Here is a 19,373-nt window from a genome sequence, read left to right as displayed (position 1 = left end):
GACTCAGAGGTCTTTACCCCTCAGGTGCTGGAGCTAGCCTCAGAATTTTCATGAGAGCCCAGTGGGAGGGCGGGTGAGGGGCAGAGCAGACACATACCAAGCATTATCTTTTGGTACCCTGAGCCCCAGGGGCCAGGTCGTTGCTTTTCTGGACGGGACAGTGGCACTTCCCAGCATCAACCACCAGGAGGTATCACAGCCCCAGAGTTTACTTGGCCAGAGTGCAGCCGGCAGATGCTTGTCAACCCTGCTACCTCTTCAGCCTGGTGGGTGCTCCCGCTCACAAGTGTGGAGGACACATGGAAGTGAGCCTGAGGTCTGAAGAGTGGGATTGGGCAAGAGGCTGGAGCAAAACTTCTTAGTCAGAGCCAGGTTCTGGGGGTTTTCCAAACACAAACCTAGAATAGAGTGAAAACCAAGCTGTGATCAGCTCAGAAAGAGGCCCAGTTCTCAGGCAACAATGAACTGGAAAAGGTCCCCAGATTCCAAGGGTCAGAGTTGGACTGGCGGGCAGCCAGAGAATGCAGCCCAGGAGCGGGGCCTGAAGGGGAACAGTGGGATACAGCTCCCTGCCCCCTCCTCCACCGGCCAGCCCCTCCTGCCCTCCCTCGGGGTCTGTTAACACTCGGTTGTGACGCCTGCCTGATGCCTGACCCCTGACGCCTGACGCCTGACCTGAGGAGCTGTGAAAGGCTGGGGGTGGGGAGGCTGGAGAGGGGTATCACAACCCGAAGGCCAGATGTCCCCTGACCCGGTGAGCATGAGTGGGGACCCCTGAGAACAGGGGCACAGAGGCCAGAGGAGGCCAGGTCTGGGCTCTCCTTCACGAGGCAGGAAAGCCTGGTGTTTCCAAAGTACCCACAAGGAAATGGGGCTTATGCCTGTAGCCTAGGCCCTGAGCCCCGGAGAGTAGTACTACTGGGGTTCTCCAGGGGACAGAATGGAGGCTGGGCTGCTGGGGTGTGCAAGCCTCCTGAGCCTTCATTTTGGTGCCAGAAGAAAAGCCATAGCCCTTGCAGAAGGGAAGACTGAGGCCTGAGGGGCTCGTCTTGTTCCTGGTGGAGGTGAAGCTCCTTGGGCTCCCACATGTGAACAGAGTGCACCCAGTTCCCCAGACCCCACGGGGCTCAGCTGAGGGCTCCCTGAGGTGCACTGAGGGACTTGGTTTCCTCTCTCTTTCCTTCCCATCATCTCCTACCCCTCTGCTCCGGACAAGGATATTCAGGACCCTTCTCCGCTAAGCCTCCCCAGCCGCATCTGTAGCCAGGCCTAGCATGGTGCCCATTCCTTTCCTGGGCCTTTGCTCCTGTAGTCCTTGCACCCTGGCCTCAGCCTGACCAGGATGGCTGGGGAGAGGAGGGGGATGTCCCACTCCCGATGCCTCAGACCCACTGTCTCTGCCGCCCCTGCCTCCTAGCGGGTGGGCTGGCCCTGGCCCAGGAATGCACTTCGTTTCCTGGTTGAGCAATGTCGCTGCGGGAGGATAGTGGGGGCAGGAAAAGGCAGCCACAGCCCTCCCCACCGCACAAGGCAGCTGTGGGAACGGGCCTACTGGAGAGCCTGTCCAAGCTGACCAGAGCCGGCAGGCTCTGTGGCTGCGTGGGCATGGTTTCCCTGCTGTACCAGGAGGTGCAGAGAGGCCTGGGGAGGGCAGTGCTCAGCTGGGAAGGAAGACGGAGAACGTACGGGGGGCCGTGGGGGCTTTGTGAGTGGGAGTCCAGCCTTTGGACCCTGCACCCTCTGCCCCTGTTGAGCCTGGTCAAGAGGGGACTCAACGGGTCCCTTTTCCCCAGCGGTCTCCCCTTGAGCACCCTGAGGTCTGTGCAGGGGAGGGCCTAGGCCAGTGTCCCAGGAGAGGAGGCACTGCCAGCACGGATGGACACAGGGAAGGGCAGCGAGACAGATGGGAGGGCAGCCTCACTCTCCGGAGACCCATGTGACATTTCTAGGACAGCAGGCCCAGGGGTGGATGGCCTGGTGGGTAGTGGGTGCCAGGGGCTGGATGCAGGCCCTGACTGCATTCCTCTCACAGATGTCTCGTAGTCTTGGGTGTTTGATGCAGATTGGGAAGCTGAGCCCCTTCCTAGTCACCCCTGCTCCCTGGCTGGGCTGCGGCTGAGCTGCGACTTGAACCTGGGTCCTGAGTGACATCGCCTTAGGTCCTCCCTCCCTCTGTCTCTGGCCCCCTCAGCCCTACCTCTGTGCCCCAAACATCTCCATTGTCCTCAGGACACTTAAGGCAAGCTGTTGCTGGGCAGGGCCACACCAGGAAGGCAGCAGTCAGGGCACCGCTCGGGCCCCCTGGCCTCTCTGAGCCTGATCCGGAGAAGAGAGAACTGGACAGGCCTGAGCCCTGCCCTTCTGGCTTTTCTGGGAACTGGAGAATGGCCGTGGGGGCTCTGGGCATCCTATACCCCAGCTCTCTTGCGGGCAGTAGGCGCCAAGTCTGCAAGCACATGGGTTGGGCTAGCCCTGGGCAGGAGGGTGTTTGTATCATCAAGGCTTGCAGGAGGCAGGCTGTGGGAATGAGGGAGTTAACGGCGGTTGCTTGCTCCTCTCTGGAAGGAAAACTCCCCACAAACGCTCTGGTCCCTGGCCTCCTGCCAGGGCCAAGAAAAGGGACTGAAAACTGGAAGTTCAGGCATGTGGCCAGCTCTGCCTTTCACAGCAAGCTCTAGAGTCGGGCAGCAGCCCTGCCGTCTCCAGCTGTCCGTCCATACATACACCCACCTGTCCTCTGGGTGCCTCTGTTTGTCTGGAAACCTGTCTGTCTACCCGTCTATAATCTTGTCTCTGTCCAACCTTCTCTTACTATCCTTCGTCCAGCTATCTAGGCTGTCAATCCATGCTTTTGTCTGTCTCTGACCTCCATCTATTTGTTCATCTGTCCAATCACCTGTGAATCTGTCTGCCCATCTTGTTCATTCATCCGCCCATCTGTCTATCTAGCTGTCTTCTCTCTCCACCCTGGGCCTCAGAGCCATGGCCCAGGGCCGCAGGGCCACGGTCAGCATGGTCCTGCTGGGGTTGGGGCTGGCCCTAGCCATCATCGTGCCTGCCGTGGTCCTCTCTCGCCACCATGCCCGCTGCGGCCCCCAGGCTTTTGCCCAAGCTGCAGTTGCCGCTGACTCCAAGGTCTGCTCGGACATTGGACGGTGAGTAAGAGGTGGGTGGGAGCTGGGTGGCTCTCGGTGGCTGGCTCCTCCTGGAGACTTTGTGACCCATGGCAAGAGTGTGGAGAAGGTGCATGTGTGTGTGCACTGGTTGTGGGGGCTACGTGAATTTGGAGTCCAGCAAGGAGGCAGCCCCAGGACCCTTTCATAGAGCAGGAGGCAAGTGTGTGCATGGGACAGAAGGGGGTTTGGGGATATTGACAGAGGTGGCGTGTGAGTCTATTCTAGCTCCAGGGCTCGGGAAGCCCTGAGAGGGCACTGCCACAGTGTCACTGGTCTGGCCCAGGCTGACCCTGAAAACTGGTGCTGGCCCTTCAGAGAAGCCACAATAGTTGTCTAAGGCTGGGGTTTTCTTCCAGAAGTATACGTGAGTCCTGGCTTTCGTGGGTGCCCTCAGTGCTTCCCAGGGCCAGTCTCTCACCCTGGCCCAGGACCTGGGAAACCTGTCCTGGCCAGCACCATGTGCCCTACAGCCTCCCCTCCTGGTGTCAGGGCCTAAGTCCGGCCAGTGACTGTTTGATGTTTGGGGCTGGGGCAAGGTGAGTGGTGGAGAGGGAGCTGGCATTTTCCAATTCTCTTCCAGGAAGCCTAGCCCATGGGAGGCTTCTGCTGCCCACCGGGGTGGAACATAGCAGGACTCCCCTCCTGGCCTTGGCCCCCAGCCCGGGCCTGCAAGAACCCTGAGCAATCATCCCCTCCCTGCTGGCTGGGTCTGCTTCCCGGAACACCCGTTTCATGGATCACTGTCAGGATCAGAAATGCTTTGTAAACCTTGGGGACAGTCCCAGCACAAGGGGGAGCGCGGCCGTGTCCTGACCCAGGCCATTGCCGGGCAGGTGGTGTTCTGGGCTCTCTTTGTTCTGGCTTCACCTTTCCTGCCTTCCTCCTTTTGTCTGTCTGTCTGTGCATCTGTTCATCTGTCTCTGGTCCTCTGGGCTCTTCTCAGAGCTTTCTGTCTCCTCCCTCAGGGCTCCTTCTTGATGAGGGTGGCGGCTCAGTGACAAGTGGGGGACAGGCTGTTTGGTCTCCCCAGGGGCCTTCCAGGTGATGGGAGGGGAGTGAGCCTCCCCTCCCCCATGCTCTGGTGAACATGCAGAGGTGTCGTGCCCACCTGAACCGTAGCTGTAGATGCTGACAGGGGCAAGGGCTTCAGGCCCCAGAGACCACTGCTGGGGACATGGCCCCCAGGAGTGGGGGCTGCTGCCACTTTTCTTTGAGGTGGTTTGGGCCCACTGTGTCTCCCCTTGGCTTTATCTGGAGGTTCTCTGTGGCATGTCCTGCTGTGCGTGTGTGAGGGTCTATGGCTAGGGTCTTGCTCTTGAGCCCAAGATGTTCCCTGCAAGCGTCCTTGGTGGGGAGGGTGGATGTGGTTTCTCCCCGGTGTTTTCTGTACTTGTCAAACAGCACTCTCAACTTCCTGTTCTTGTTTGAGAAGCCCCGACTGGGAGGGAGCTTGGAGCTGGCCCCAGATGTTGTGGAACAGGGGTCAAGAGACCCTGGCAGGGCTGGGGCCCTCCTGGCCAAGATGCCCCTTTGAGGGCTCCTGGCCATGCTGCTGCAGGCTTTGAAGGGAGCTGCCTGCCTGAAGCCCACTCTCCTTCCCCGCTGCTGTCCCCAGCTTCCCCGCTGTCATCTCCTCTCAGCTGCAGGCCTCCCAGACCCGATCTCCTCCTAGCCTACCGCACCAGGTTTGTTCCTTTGGGGCTGTGACTTCTGCAGCCAGAGCCCCTGGGGGAGGATTCTTAAGGTTGGCATGAGTAAGGGCCAGCACCATGAGTAATGGATTAATAGACACACGGTGACAGTGAGGTTCCTTTCCCTCTAGTCTGTCATCTTCCAGCCTTGTGGCCCAGTGTGTTAGGCTTGTATGCAAACTGGGTGTTCTGAGGCTCTGAGTAAGTCTTGTCTCTTAGGGAGGCTGCATGAGCTTCGGGGTAGTGTTGGCTTTTTGGCTTTGTGACATGTATCTGCCACTCAGAAATACCTGCCCTCCCACAGGATCCTCGGTGGGAAGATTCATTGCTTCTCCCAGAATCCAGTGGGATTCATTGCTGCACTTGATTTATGAAGAAACTAGGCCTGCACAGAAGGGAGCTGCCTGGTGTCACAGAGTGAGCAGGCCTCTGCAGGGGTGGACACTGTCCTGGGCTGCTGGAGGGGTGGGGTCTTCTCATGGTCCTCCGTCCCCTACCCTGGATCCCAATGTTTGCCTAGCTCCTAGCCAGCCTGTAAAGGCCAGAGCTTTACTGATAAAGGGAGTAGTTGTAGAAGAGAGCAGTGGGGTCCAGAGCACTCACCTTTTAGGACACTGGAGTCTGGGCTAGCACTGGGCTGCGGGGGTAGGGACAGGGATGGGTCCCTGAGAGCTGGGTCTTACCAGCTGCTCTGACCCATCCAGGGATCTGTGGGTTGCACTCTCAGCACAAGGGAGAGCAAGGACTCCGGCCAGCTGTTGCAGCCTTTGAGCCTCAGTTTCCCCATCTGTGAAATGGGACTCATGCTGGCACTTCTCCCTCACGGGGGCACATGAAGCTCGCCTGGCCCAGCCCATAAGGAGATGCTCCCTCAATGGCAGCAGTCTGATCACTAACTGTTACGGTGGCTTGGACTGGATGTGGGTTGGCATCTCAGGGTTAGGGGTAGAGCCCAGGGTCCAAGCAGGTGACCCTATTGTGGAGTAGGCTCATAGCTCCTTCCCCTCCCAGCCCCCGTGCCCCTAATGGCTCTCTGGACTCCTGGCCAGCTCACCAGGAAATTAACTGCATATCCTTCCCTCAGAGCTGTGGCTATGGAAAGAACCTGTATGCCTGGACAGTGTGCACCTGCACGTGTGAATGTGCACATCTGGGGGGATGTGATAGCAGTGATTGTTCTGCCCTCTAGCTCTCTCCTGGCGAGAACTCCCACTCACAGGCTCTGGAACCTGGCTGGCTCAATTGGTAGAGCATGGGAATCCGGATCTCAGAGCCATGAGTTAGAGCCCCACATTGGGTATGGAATATACTTAAAAAAATAAAATAAAAAAGAGCCAGGCTCAGGGAGGTTGAGTGTCCAGTATCATGCAGCTGGTGAGTGGGAACTCCGACCCCGGGGGGCCTGAGCCCTGGCCGTTATGCCTGTGAACATGGATGTGTACAGAGGACAAGTCAGTGGGCCTTGTGGGTGCAAGAGTGCTTTCTCTTCCCAAAAGGTCCTTCATCAAATAGGAATGCAGCGCCTATGATCTTTCAGCCATTGTGCTGGGGTCACAACGGTAACCCAGATGTCCAAAGTCCTTGCCTTTGTGGTAGGTGAGGCAGACAACCAGCAAATCCATGCCTAATGCTAAGGGTTGGAAGTGATTATTGGTCATCTGAACATCCTCTTTTATGAAGTTTCTGTTAAAATCTTTTGCCCATTTTCCTATCAGGTTGCTCTTCAAATGCATTTTCTGTGTTATCAAGACAATCAAGTTAATTTTTCTGTATTTCAAGATATGCAATGAACGTTAAACCACCCTTGCATCTCTGGAAGAACTCCATTTGTTCATGATTTTAATATCATTTTTATTTGATTTGCTAACTTTTTTTTTTTTTTTAAGTTAAATGCCCCACCCAAACTGGGGCTTGAACTTATGACCCAGACAGAGATTAGGAGTGGCATACTCTACCAACTGAGCCAGCCAGGCACCCCTGGTTTGCTAACATTTTGTTTGGATTTTTGTCTTTATGTTCATGAGAGATGCTGGTCTGTACTTTTCTGATAATGTCCTTGTCAGGTTTTGGTATCAAAGTTATAGTGGCCTTATAAAAAGAACTGGGAAGTGTTCTCTTTTTCCACACTCTGAGGGACAAGGTTTTGTTGTTTTTTGCTTGTTTTGTTAATTTTTTAAATGTTTGTTTATTTTTGAGAGAGAGAGATAGAGAGACAGAGCATGAGCAGGGGAGGGGCAGAGAGAAAGGGAGACACAGAGTCTGAAGCAGGCTCCATGGAGACATGGGGCTCTCCAACTCAAAGACTGAGAGATCATGACATGAGCTGAGGTCAGACGCTTAACCGACTGAGCCACCCAGGCCCCTGTTGTTTTTTGTTTTTAAGATTGATGTTATTTTCTCTCTCTCTCTCTCTCTCTGTTTTCAAGTTTCTTTATTTTGAGAGAGAGAGAGAGAGGGAACTAACAGGAGCGGGGCCAGAGAGAGGGAAACAGAGGATCTGAAGTGGGCTCTGTGCTGACAGGAGAGAACCCAATATGGGGCTAGAACTCACAAAACCTAAGATCATGACCTGAGCCAAAGTCGGACGCTCAGCTTAGTCACCCAGGCACCCAAGTTATTTTCTCTTTAAATGCTTGGGAAAATGTACTGGTTAAGGTTTTTGAGCTGGAGTTATCTGTGTATGTGTGTAAAGGTTTTAAACAATGGATTCTCGGGTCATCTGGTTTAAGCAGAGCAGGTTCTGCTCTGGGTTCCGCTTGGTCCGTCTCTCTTCTGACAGCTGCCAGCAAGATGTGCAGGGGCACCTTCAGCCACGTAGCTCTCCACAGCTGAGACCCAGGCCATTGCCAACCATGTGAAGCCACCACTGGAAGAGCAAGAAAAGAACACGTTTGCTACTTTTAAGGCTGTGGAGTTCAGGAGCCAGGTGGTCATGGGGAGGAAATACTTCATCAAGGTTCAAGTTGATGATGATGAGTTTGTGCACATTTGAGTATTTGAAAGTCTCCCACAGGAAAACAGCCCTTGGCCTTGTCCAACTATCAGACCCAGAAAGCCAGGCATGACGAGCTGGCATATTTCTAGTTCCCATTCTGAACAGCACCTGCCCATGTGGTTCCATCCTCTGTGAATGTGTCTGGGATCATAAACAATGAGACTTCTACACTGGGCAGCTTGAGGGTGCAGGGAGATGTCATGCACCTCACCTAACTTTCATTGGGAGAGACAAAGTCAACATAATCAATAAAATTAACTACTTTCAAAGAGGGCTTATATTCTCTTTAAATATATATTTTTAAATCTTTACAAATTAAAAATAAATAAACAAATAAATAAATGATTCTATGTCTTTCTTTTAGAGATTTTATTTTTAAGTAATCTCTACACCCAACATGGGGCTCAAACTCATGACCCTGAGATCAAGAGTTCCATGCTCTGTGGACTGAGCTAGTCAGGCACCCCAATAATGGATACTATCTCTTTAATAAATATAAGACTATTAAATTTTTATTTCTTCTTGTATCCATTTTAGTTAATTCTTTCCAAGAGATTTGTCCAGTTTATGCAAATGTCATCTTTATTGGCAGATGGTTGGTTGATACCATTTTCTTTTTACCTTTTAAATGTTTGTTGGATCTGTAGTGAGTTCTCTTTCATTCCTGGTATTGGTGATTAGTGTTTTCTCTCTTTGTTTTTGATCGATCTTTATAGGGGTTTTATCAATTTTAGTGTCTTTTTGAAGAATCAACTTTAGTGTCGTGGATTTTCTTTATTGTACATTTATAACCTTTTTCACTTGTTTCCATTTTTATCTTGATTCTTCTATTTCTGTTGAGTTTGAGTTGCTTTTCAAAAAAACTCATCTTGAGATACACAAATTATAAGATGGGTACATAGGTTATTGATTTTTAAATTCTTTTCTGATACATGCATTTAAAGCTATCATTTTCTCTCAGAGTTTGGCTTAGCTGCATTTCAGAAGTTTTTTGCTGTTATTGTGGTTATTTTCCCCCAACTGTTTTTACTTTTATTTTGAAAAAAGTTTAAATCCACAGAAAACTGGAAAGAATGCCCATTTACCCTTCACTTAGGTTCACCGATTGTTAATATTTCACTCTTGTTTTCTTTCTCTCTCTCCAAATATTATCTATCTATATATTTTTTATTAATTTTTTAAATCTTTACTTATTTTTGAGAGAGAGAGACAGAGTGCGAGTGTGGGAGGGGGAGAGAGAGAAAGAAACACAGAATCAAAGCAGGCTTCAGGCTCTGATGTGTCAGCACAGAGCCCGATGTAGGGCTTGGACTCACGAACTGTAAGATTGTGACCTGAGCCCAAGTGGGATGCTCAACCGACTGAACCACCCAGGCAGCCCAATCTATCTATATATTTTTTAAAGTAAGTTGCATTAACCATGGTACTTTATCCCTAACTACTTAAGTATATATCTACTAAGAATAAGGTCATTCTCCTATATAACACTAATACCATTATCACGCTCAAGAAAATTTGACCTTGATAAAATAGTATTTGATACCTCATCCAATTTAAATTTTCCCAATTGATCCAATAATTCTATCATTTCTTTTCTTCCTTCCCTCCTTTCTTTCTATCTATCTACCTATCTATCTATCTTCTATTTATTTATCTCCTTAGATCCAGTATCCAATCAGTAATTATCATGTTTTTTAGTCTTCTTTAATCTAGAACTTTCCCCTGCTTCTTTATTTTATTTTAATTAATTAATTAATTAATTAATTTAGAGGGAAAGAGAGTATATGAATGGGGGAGAGGGCCAGAGATAGAGACAGAGAGAGTCTTAAAGAGGTTCCACACTCAGAATGGAGCCCGATGCGGGGCTCAGTCCCACAACCCTGGGATCATGACCTGAGCGAAAATCAAGAATTGGTCATTCAACCAAATGAGTCACCCAGGTGCCCCTCCTCTGCCTCTTTAAAAGAAAGGAACAATTGATCTTTTATGACATTAACATTTTTAAAGAAGCCAGTCCAGTTATATCACAGCTTTATTTCACAATCTTGGTTTGTCTGATTATTTCTTTTAAACATTTTTTTTAATTTTTAAAAAATTTATTATTGAGAGGGGGGCAGAGGCAGAGAGAGGGGGGCAGATACAGAGGATCCAAAGTGGGTTCTGTGCTGACAGCAGAGACCCCCGATGCAGGCCTCTAGCTCATGAATCATGAGATCATGACCCGAGCTGAAGTCAGATGCTTAACCAACTGGGCCACCCAGGCGCCCCTCTGATTATTTCTTCATGATCAGATCCAGGTTAACACAAAGGATCTCCTCTCATTGGTGATGCTAAGTTGGGTCACATCATAAAGGTGGTATCTTCTAGATCTCTCCATTGTAAGGGGTAGCCTTTTCCCTATTAAATAAGTAACATATAGTTTGATACTTTGAGACCAGATGAACATCCTTTTATCAAACAACACTGATAAAGTGTTATTATCTATTTTGGTCCTTGTCTGAATAATAAATTTGTGTTTGCAAAAAGGTGATTTCTAAGCCTGTCATTTCTTCAACATTCATAAGCTGGCATTCTTCTGTAAAGGGGATCCCCTCTTCCCCAACTTAGGTGTTCTTGAGTATCACTATTGATTCAAGGATGGTCTTTTTTATTTATTTTAAATTTTTTAAAGAAATTTCAATGTTTATTTTGAGAGAGAGAGCACACGTGTGCACACACACGCATGTGGGGGAGGGTCAGAGAGAGGGAGACACAGAATTCAAAGCAGGCTCATGGCTCTGAGCTGTCAGCACAGAGCCCAACATGAGGCTTGAATCACGAGCAGTGAGATCATGACCTGAGCCGAAGTCAGACACTTAACTGACTGAGCCACCCAGCTGCCCCTCAAGGATTGTCTTAATTCAATATGTTATAATCCATCATTGTTATTCTTCTTGATGCCCAAACTGTTACAGATTTGACCAATGGGAGCCCCTCTAAGCCAGCAACTATATTCTTTACACAAATCCATTAGTCTTAGAAAATTTTCTTGACTTCTAGCCTAAAATGTTCCAGGATCTACTTGTATATTCCCTCAGCCAGATCTGAAATCAGGAATTAGTAGAGTGTGGTAATTCAGAAACCAAGATCTGAGTGCTAGGAGTGTTCACTGACATGGGGAAGCCATTGTTCCTATGTTGTGTCAGTGCCTAGAATCTGAAGAAACGTATAAATGTCATGAGTCTGTGCTGATACCTCCAGTTCAGATCCACCATGATAGGCTTCTTCCCACGTTCCTCTGTCTCATCCTGTGTGTGTCCTCTGTCATGGTAAGAGAAGTTCACATCAAATGTATTTACTTACTCACTCTATCCCCAAATACTCACAAAACAGTCTCCAAGTTACTTCAACAGTATCACTCAAACAACAAATCTAAGTAAAATAAGATCTCTGTGCATGGTGTTGTTGTGTTTCTCTTTAGGATACATCCCACAACAGATGTATGATACAATTAAATTATTTTTCCTATGTGGTTATCATTTCACTATATGTTAGCTTAATTTTTTTTCAGTTCATATTCAATGTTAGGTTTTCCTTTCTCATCCTTTTTTGTTTTAATTTTATTTTTGAATATAAGTCAAAACTATGTAAAAAGATTTCCTCTAAGATCTCATTCACCTCACCTTCAATCTGTTCCAATCCAGTCTTTTAGAGGGAGTCTTTTTTTTATTTGTCTCTGATTTATTTTTCCTGTTTTTAAAAAATTTATGTCTCTCCTTTTCATTTTCTTTTTCTTTTTTTGCTATTATTTCTGGTTTCTTTTTGCAAAACAGAAACATAAATCACTTACTTTCTCCTTTTTGCATAGCTTTTAATATCAAGAGGCTTGTGTTTTTGCCCTAATGGTTATTATATTTCTGTTGATACCTTTATTATGTTATGTGTTATATGTAATTATAATATTAGATATATAAATATGATACTTGTAGTTCTACTTTTTTGGGATATTCTCTATTTTCTCTTCTGATGGTTACACTAGGCTATGGTACCCAGTAATTTGGTCAGATATTAGTCTAGATGTTGCTCTCAAGGTATTTTATAGATGTGATTAACATTTCATTCAGTTGACTTTAAGTAAAACACATTATCCCGAAACATGGGTGGGCCACGGCCAACCAGTTGAAGACCTGAACTGCAAAAACAGGTTTCTGGGAGAAGAATCTATAACATAAAAATCCTGTCTGAGTTTCCATCCTCCTGACCTGCCCTACAAGTTTTGAACTTGCCGGCCTCTGCAATAACATGCACCAACTCCTCAAAATAAAAATCTTTGTGTTTCTCCTATTGGACTGATACAGTTCCATACCATGGGTAATACTGAAATTACCTAGACACCTCTTCTTCCCCCTGTTCTTTTTCTCTCCCAAGATAGGATCTGAAGGGATATGGGATATCTTTTTACTCTTAGTTAATACCTATCAGTCTGTCAAACCTAATTCTATTTCTTATATAGCCTCTTTGTTCTCACTCCCATCTTCCTTTCTGTATCCACAGACAGGCCTCACCATCCATAACAGCTTTAGCAGTTTCTACCATTTTTTCAGTTAATTTTCTTTTTTTCCACCAAATGAGTTTTCTGTCCACAGAATCATTAAAAGGAAATTTTTCAATGATTCATTTAACACATCTACACATCCAATTTCATGTGCAATAACACAGGCACATTTACTTTTATCAATGCTGGGGGTCTGTAAACCAAAGAATATATATTTTTTAATGTTTATTTATTTTTGAGAGAGAGAGAGAGAGAGAGCGAGAGAGGGAGGAGGAGAGGGGCTGGAGGGGGCGGGGAGTACAGAGGATTCCAAGTGGGCTCTGTGCTGATAGCTGAGAGCCTGATGCGGGGCACAAACTCACCAACCATGAGATCATGACCTGAGCTGAAGCCAGACGCTTAATGGACTGAGCCACCCAGACACCTCCAAAGAGTTTTCTTTTTTTTAAGTTGTCATTTGGCCCATAAGTAAAAGACAACAGTCATGTCCTCAAACAATATCTCCAATTCATTTTTTATGGTTGTACTGTACCTACATTTTCAGAACAATAACTATTATGTTGCTACACTGTTTCCATTATAACCATCATTTTTTAGTTTTAGATCTACATTTAAATATATATTTAGTTCTTACTCTTACTCATGTCAAAGTCTTTCCAGTTATTTTGCTTCTGAAGTTTGTGTTTTATTAGATTCTTCAGGAAGGGTTCATGGGGAAAATATTCACTGAGTTCTTGCATGTTTATTTTTTTTTTCTTCCAAGTCTTTATTTAGATTAAAGTTAGTTAACATATGATATAATGCTGGTCTCAGGAGTAGAATTTAGGGATTCATCACTTACATATAACTCCTAGTGCTCACAACAAGTGCCCTCCTTAATGTCTATCACTCACTTAGCGCCCCTGTCCCCAAGCAATGCCGTTTGTTCTGTATAGTTCCTCTTATGGTTTGCCTCCCTCTCTGTTTTTATCTTATCTTATTTTTCCTTCCCTTCCACTGTGTTCATCTGTTTTGCTTCTTAAATTCCACACGGTTTTGGTCTTTTTCTTTTTAAAAACAATTTTTTTTAACATCTGTTTATTTTTGAGAGACAGAGACAGCATGAACAGGGGAGGGGCAGAGAAAGAGGGAGACACGGAACCTGAAGCAGGTTCTAAGCTCTGAGCTGTCAGCACAGAGCCTGACGTGGGGCTCGAACTCATGAACTGTGAGATTATGATCTGAGCCAAAGTCAAACACTTAACCAACAAGCCACCCAGGCACCCAGTTTTTGTCTTTTTCTGAGTGACTTATTTCGCTTAGCATAATACACTCTAGTTCTACCTATGTGGTTGCAAATGACAAGATTTCATTCTTTTTGATCACCAAGTAATATTCCATTGTGTATATATACCACATCTTCTTTATCCATTCATCAGTTGATGAACATTTGGGCTCTTTCTATAATTTGGCTATTGTTGATAGCACTGCTATAAACTTTGGGGTGTATGTGCCTCTTTGAATCAGTATTTTTGTAACCTTTGAATAAAGACCTAGTAGTGCAATTGCCAGACCATAGGGTGGTTCTATTTTTAACTTTTTGAGGCACCTCCATACTGCTTTCCAGAGTGGCTGCACCTGCTTGCATTCCCACTAACAGTGTAAGAAGGTCCCCTTTCTCCACATCCTAACCAACATCTGCTCTTTCCTGAGTTGTTAATTTTAGCCATTCTGACAGGTGTGAGGTGGTATCTCATTGTGGTTTTGATTTGTATTTCCCTGATGATGAATGATGTTAAGCATTTTTTCATATGTCTGTTGGCCATCTGCGTGTCTTCTTTAGAAAAGTGTCTGTTCATGTCTTATGCTCATTTCTTAACTGGACTATTTATTTTGGGGGGGTTGAGTTTTATAACTTCTTTATAGATTTTGGATACTAAGCCCTTTGTCCAATATGTCTTTTGCAAATACCTTCTCCCATTCCCTAGGTTGCCTTTTATTTTTGTTGATTGTTTCCTTCATTGTGCAGAAGACTTTTTTCTTGATGAAGTTCCAATAGTTCATTTTTGCTTTTGTTTCCCTTGCCTCTGGGGACATGTCTAGTAAGGAGTTGCTATGACCAAGGTCAAAGAGGTTGCTGCCTATATTCTCCTCTAGGATTTCGCTGGTTTCCTGTCTCACATTTAGGTCTTTCATCCATTTTGAATTTATTTTTTAATTTTTTATTTTTTAAGTTTATTTATTTTGAGAGAGAGAGAGAGAGAGAGCAAGCGGGGTAGGGATAGAGTGAGAGAGGAGAGAGAATTCCAAGCAAGCTCTGCACCATCAGCACAGAGACCAATGTGGGACTTAAACTCACAAGCCATGAAATCATGACCTGAGCCAAAACCAAGAGTCAGACACTTAACCAACTAAGCCAAACAGGCACCCCCATTTTGAATTGATTTTTGTGTATGGTGTAGGAAAGTGGTCCAGTTTCATTCTTCTGCAGGTCTCTGTCTAGTTTTCCCAACACCATTTATTGAAGAGACCATCTTTTTTCCTTTGGATATTCTTTCCTGGTTTGTCAAAGATGAGTTGACCATGTAGTTGTGGGTCCATTTCTGGGCTCTCCATTCTGTTCCATGGATCTCTGTGTGTGTTTGTGCCAGTGCCATACTGTCTTGATGATTACAGCTTTGTAATACAGCTTGAAGTCCAGAATTGTGATGCCTCCCTCTTTGCTTTCCTTTTTCAACATACTTTAGTTTTCAGGGTCTTTTCTTGTTTCATACAAATTTTAGAATTGTTTGTTCTAGCTCTGTGAAAAATGCTGTGTTCTTTTGATAGAGGTTTCATTGAATGTATAGATTGCTTTGGGGTAGTACAGACATTTTAACAATATTTACTCTTCCAACTCATGAGCATGGAATGTTTTTCCATTTCTTTGTGTCTCCTTCAGTTTCTTTCGCAAGTGTTCTATAGTCTTCAGAGTACAGATCTTTTACTTCTTTGGTTAGGTTTATTCCTAAGTATGTTATGGGTTTTGGTGCAGTTGTGAATGGGATCAATTCCTTGATATATTTTTCTGCTGCTTTGTTATTGGTGTATAGAAATGCAACAGATTTCTGTATGTTGATTTTATATCCCACAACTTTGCTGAATTCATGTATTAGTTCTAGCAAATTTTGGTGGCATTTTTCGAGTTTTCTACATAGAGTATCATGTCATCTGTGAAGAGTGAAAGTTTGACTTCTTCTTTGCTGATCTGGATGCCTTTTATTTCTTTTTGTTGTCTGATGGCTGAGGCTAGATTTCAGTGCTATGTTGAACAGTGATGACAGTGGACATCCCTGTTGTATTCCTGACCTTAGGGGAAAAGCTTTCAGTTTTTCCCCATTGAGGATGATATTAGCTGTGAGTCTTTCATATATGGCCTTTACAATGTTGAGGTATGTTCCATCTATTCATACTTTGTTGAGGGTTTTTATCTAGATTGGATGCTGTATTTTGTCAAATGCTTTTTCTTCATCTGTTGAGAGGATCATGTGGTTCTTATCCTTTCTCTTACTAATGTGGTGTATCACATCAATTGATCTGTGAATATTGAATTACCTCTGCAGCCCAGGAATTGATCATGGTGAATAATTCTTTTAATGTACTGTTGGAGTCAGTTTGCTAGTATCTTGGTGAGAATTTTTGCATTCATGTTCATCAGGGATATTGGTCTATAATTCTCTTTGGTCCTTGTCATTATAATTGGTCCTTGTCTGGTTTTGGAATCAAGGTAATAAAGTTTTCCTTCCATTTCTATTTTTTAGAATAGTTTCAGAAGAATACGTATTAACTCTTCTTTAAATGTCTGATAGAATTCCCCTGGGAAGTCATCTGGCCCTGGACACTTGTTTGTTGGGAGATTTTTGATTACTAATTCAATTTCTTTGCTGGTTATGAGTCTGTTCAAATTTTCTATTTCTTCCTGTTTCAGTTTTGTTGTTTATATGTTTCTAGGAGTTTGTCCATTTCTTTCCAGATTGCCCAATTTGTTGGTATATAATTGCTCATAATATTCTAATTGTTTGTATGTCTGTGGTGTTGATTGTGATTTCTCCTCTTAAATTCTGTGATTTTATTTATTTGGGTTCTTTCTCTTTTTATCTTGATTAAGTCTGGCTAGGAGTTTATGGATTTTGTTAATTCTTTCAAAGAATCAACTCCCAGTTTCATTGATCTGTTCTACTGTTTCTTTTTATCTCTATATCATTTATTTCTGCTCTAATCTTTATTATTTCCCTTCTTCTGCTGGTTTTAGGCTTTAGGCTTTATTCGCTGTTCTTTTTCCAGTTCCTTTAGATGTAAGACTAGGTTGTGTATTTTAGACATTTCTTGCTTCTTGAGGAAGACCTGTATTGCTATATACTTCCCTCTTATGATCATTTTTGCTGCATCCCAAGGTTTTGGAATGTTATGTTTTCATTTTCATTTGCTTCCATGTAGTTTTAAATGTTTTCTTTAATTTCCTGGTTAACCCATTCATTTGTTAGTAGGATGTTCTTTAACCTCCATGTATTTGTGGTCTTTCCAAATTTTTTCTTGTGGTTGACTTCAAGTTTCATAGCATTGTGTGGTCTGAAAATATGCATGGTTTGTATTGGTTGAGGCCTGATTTGTAACCCAGGATGTGATCTATTTTGGAGAATGTTCCATGTGCACTAAAAAAAAATGTGTATTCTGTTGCTTTAGGATGAAATGCTCTAAATATATCTGTTAAGTCCATCTGGTCCCGTGAGCCATTCAAAGCCACTGTTTCCTTGTTGAACTGCTTAGATGATCTGTCTATTGCTGTAAGTGGGGTTTTAATGTTCCCTACTATTATTGTATTATTACCAGTGAGTTTCTTTAAGTTTCTTATTAATTGATTTATATATTTGGCTTCTCTCAAGTTAGGGGCATAAATATTTATGATTGTTAGCTCTTTTTGTTGGATAGGCCCCTTCATTGTGATATAGTGCCCATTTCATCTTTTATTACAGTCTTTGTTTTAAAATCTAGCTCGTCTGATATAAGTAGGCGACTCTAGCTTTCTTTTGATGTCCATTAGCCAAATAAATGGTTCTCCATCCCCTCACTTTCAATCTGGAGATGTCTTTGGGTCTAAAATGAATCTCTTGTAAGCACCATATCAATTGGACTTGTGTATTTTTTTTTTTAATCCATTCTGATACCCTATGTTCTTGATTGGAACATTTAGTCCATTTACATTCAGAGTAATTGCTGATATATATGAATTTAGTGCCATTGTATTACTTATAAAGTCATGATTCCTGTAGTTTGTCTCTGTTCCCTTCTAGTCCTTGCTGATTTTGGTCTCTCTTACTACTTAAAGTGTCCCCTTTAGTATTTCTTGCAGGGCTAGCTTAGTGGTCATGAACTCCTTTAGTTTTTGCTTGTCTTGGAAACTCTTTACTCTCCTTCTATTCTGAATAACAACCTTACTGGATAAAGAATTCTTGGCTACATATTTCTCCCATTTAGCACATTTAATATATCATGCCATTCTCTTCTGGCCTGCCAAGTTTCTGTGTACAGTTCTGCTGCAAATCTTATGTATCTACCCTTTTAGGTTAAGGGCCTTTTGTCTCTAGCTGCTTTCAGAATTTTCTTTGTCAAGTTTCACTATGATATGTCTTGGTGTTAGCATGTTTTGTTGATTTTGAGAGGAGTTCTCTGTGCCTCATGGACTTGAATGCCTGTTTCCTTCCCCAGATTAGGGAAGTTCTCAGCTATAATTTGTTCAAATAAACCTTCTGTCGTTTTTTTCCTGCTTTTCTTCTGGGACTTTTGTGATAAGGATATTATTGGACTTTATGGAATCGCTGAATTCCCTAAGTCTGTATTTGTGATCTAATAGTTTTCTTTCCCTCTTCTTTTCAGCTTTGTTATTTGCCATAATTTAATCTTCTATATCACATATCCATTCCTCTGCTTCTTCCATCTTCATTGTGAGGATCCACTAAGTTTTGCATCTCAGTTATAGCACTTTTTAATTTTGACCTGACTAGTTTTTAGGTCTTTTATCTCTGCAGCAAGGGTTTCTCTGGTGTCTTCTATGCTTTCAAGCCCAGATAGTATTCTAATGATTATAGTTCTAAATTCTTGTTCAGATATATTGCTTATATCTGTTTTGAGTACATCCCCGGCTGTGGTTTCTTTTTGATCTTTCTTTTGGGGAGAATTCTTCCTTCTTGTCATTTTGTCTAGTTTTCTGTCTTTTGCGTATTATGAAAGCTTGTTATTTTTCCTGCTCCTGAGAGTAACGCTTTATTAAGAAGAGATCATACACTGTCCAGGAACTGCCATGTCAGGAAGTGTTTATGGCATATGCTGTGTGCACTCTGCTACTGTAACTTGTCTGCTCTTTTCTCCAGGTCAGTCCTCTGCAGAGTTCCTCCTTGGTTGCAGTGGGGAGTGTTTCAATCTTTGCCCAGATGTGCTTTGATTTGTTTGTTAAAATAAGCCTGACTTAAAGAAAAAGACTGTTCAAAAAAGGGAAAGGAAAAGGAACAAAAAAAACCAAACAAGCAAAAAACTATATGCCTGATTCCAAAGGAAAAAAATAAAATAAAAAGAAAGAAAAAGCCTGTCCTATTTCCATCAGAACTGAAGCTGATGCTTTGTGCACTCTATGATCAGTAGACTTGGTGCATGTGTGGGGCTGGTGTTGGTTCTCTCCGCGAGAGGCCCACCGCGCTGGCTCAGTCAGACCTGCCCTAGTGAAGGTACCCCTGCAGGGCGCATCAGGGTGGGGTTTGGTGTAAGCAGCTCCAGCCTCCCCTGGGGGTGCTCTGTTGCTTGCTGGTGGGTGAGGGAAGATGGCGTCACTCCCCTCTCTTATTCCCGGGTAGAGAAGCTGGCACCCACGCTGTTCAGGTAGCCCTCACAGACAAGTGAACAATCTCCCCTGAACAATCTGGCTTCTGTCAGATCCTTGCCCTCGACCCTTTTGTGCCCGGGCCCTC

General features: G+C 44.7%; 1 protein-coding gene and 1 pseudogene across 1 annotated transcript in view; both read left to right on the top strand.

Annotated features, from left to right (window-relative positions):
• Window positions 1-55: 55 nt before the first annotated feature.
• Window positions 56-19,373, top strand: part of GGT5 (gamma-glutamyltransferase 5) — a 33,838-nt gene continuing 14,520 nt past the window's right edge. The window contains 1 exon segment of the mRNA XM_077775262.1: window positions 56-3,155. Within this exon segment, the coding sequence (XP_077631388.1) occupies window positions 2,983-3,155 (173 nt within the window). The 5' untranslated portion in view covers window positions 56-2,982.
• On the top strand, window positions 6,233-8,204 carry LOC144240912 (cystatin-B-like; annotated as a pseudogene).

The sequence above is a fragment of the Crocuta crocuta genome, unplaced genomic scaffold (genome assembly GCF_008692635.1).
Source record: "Crocuta crocuta isolate KB4526 unplaced genomic scaffold, BGI_CrCroc_1.0 scaffold313, whole genome shotgun sequence".
NCBI classification, from domain to species: Eukaryota; Metazoa; Chordata; class Mammalia; order Carnivora; family Hyaenidae; genus Crocuta; species Crocuta crocuta.
This window is presented reverse-complemented; position numbering and strand designations above follow the sequence as displayed.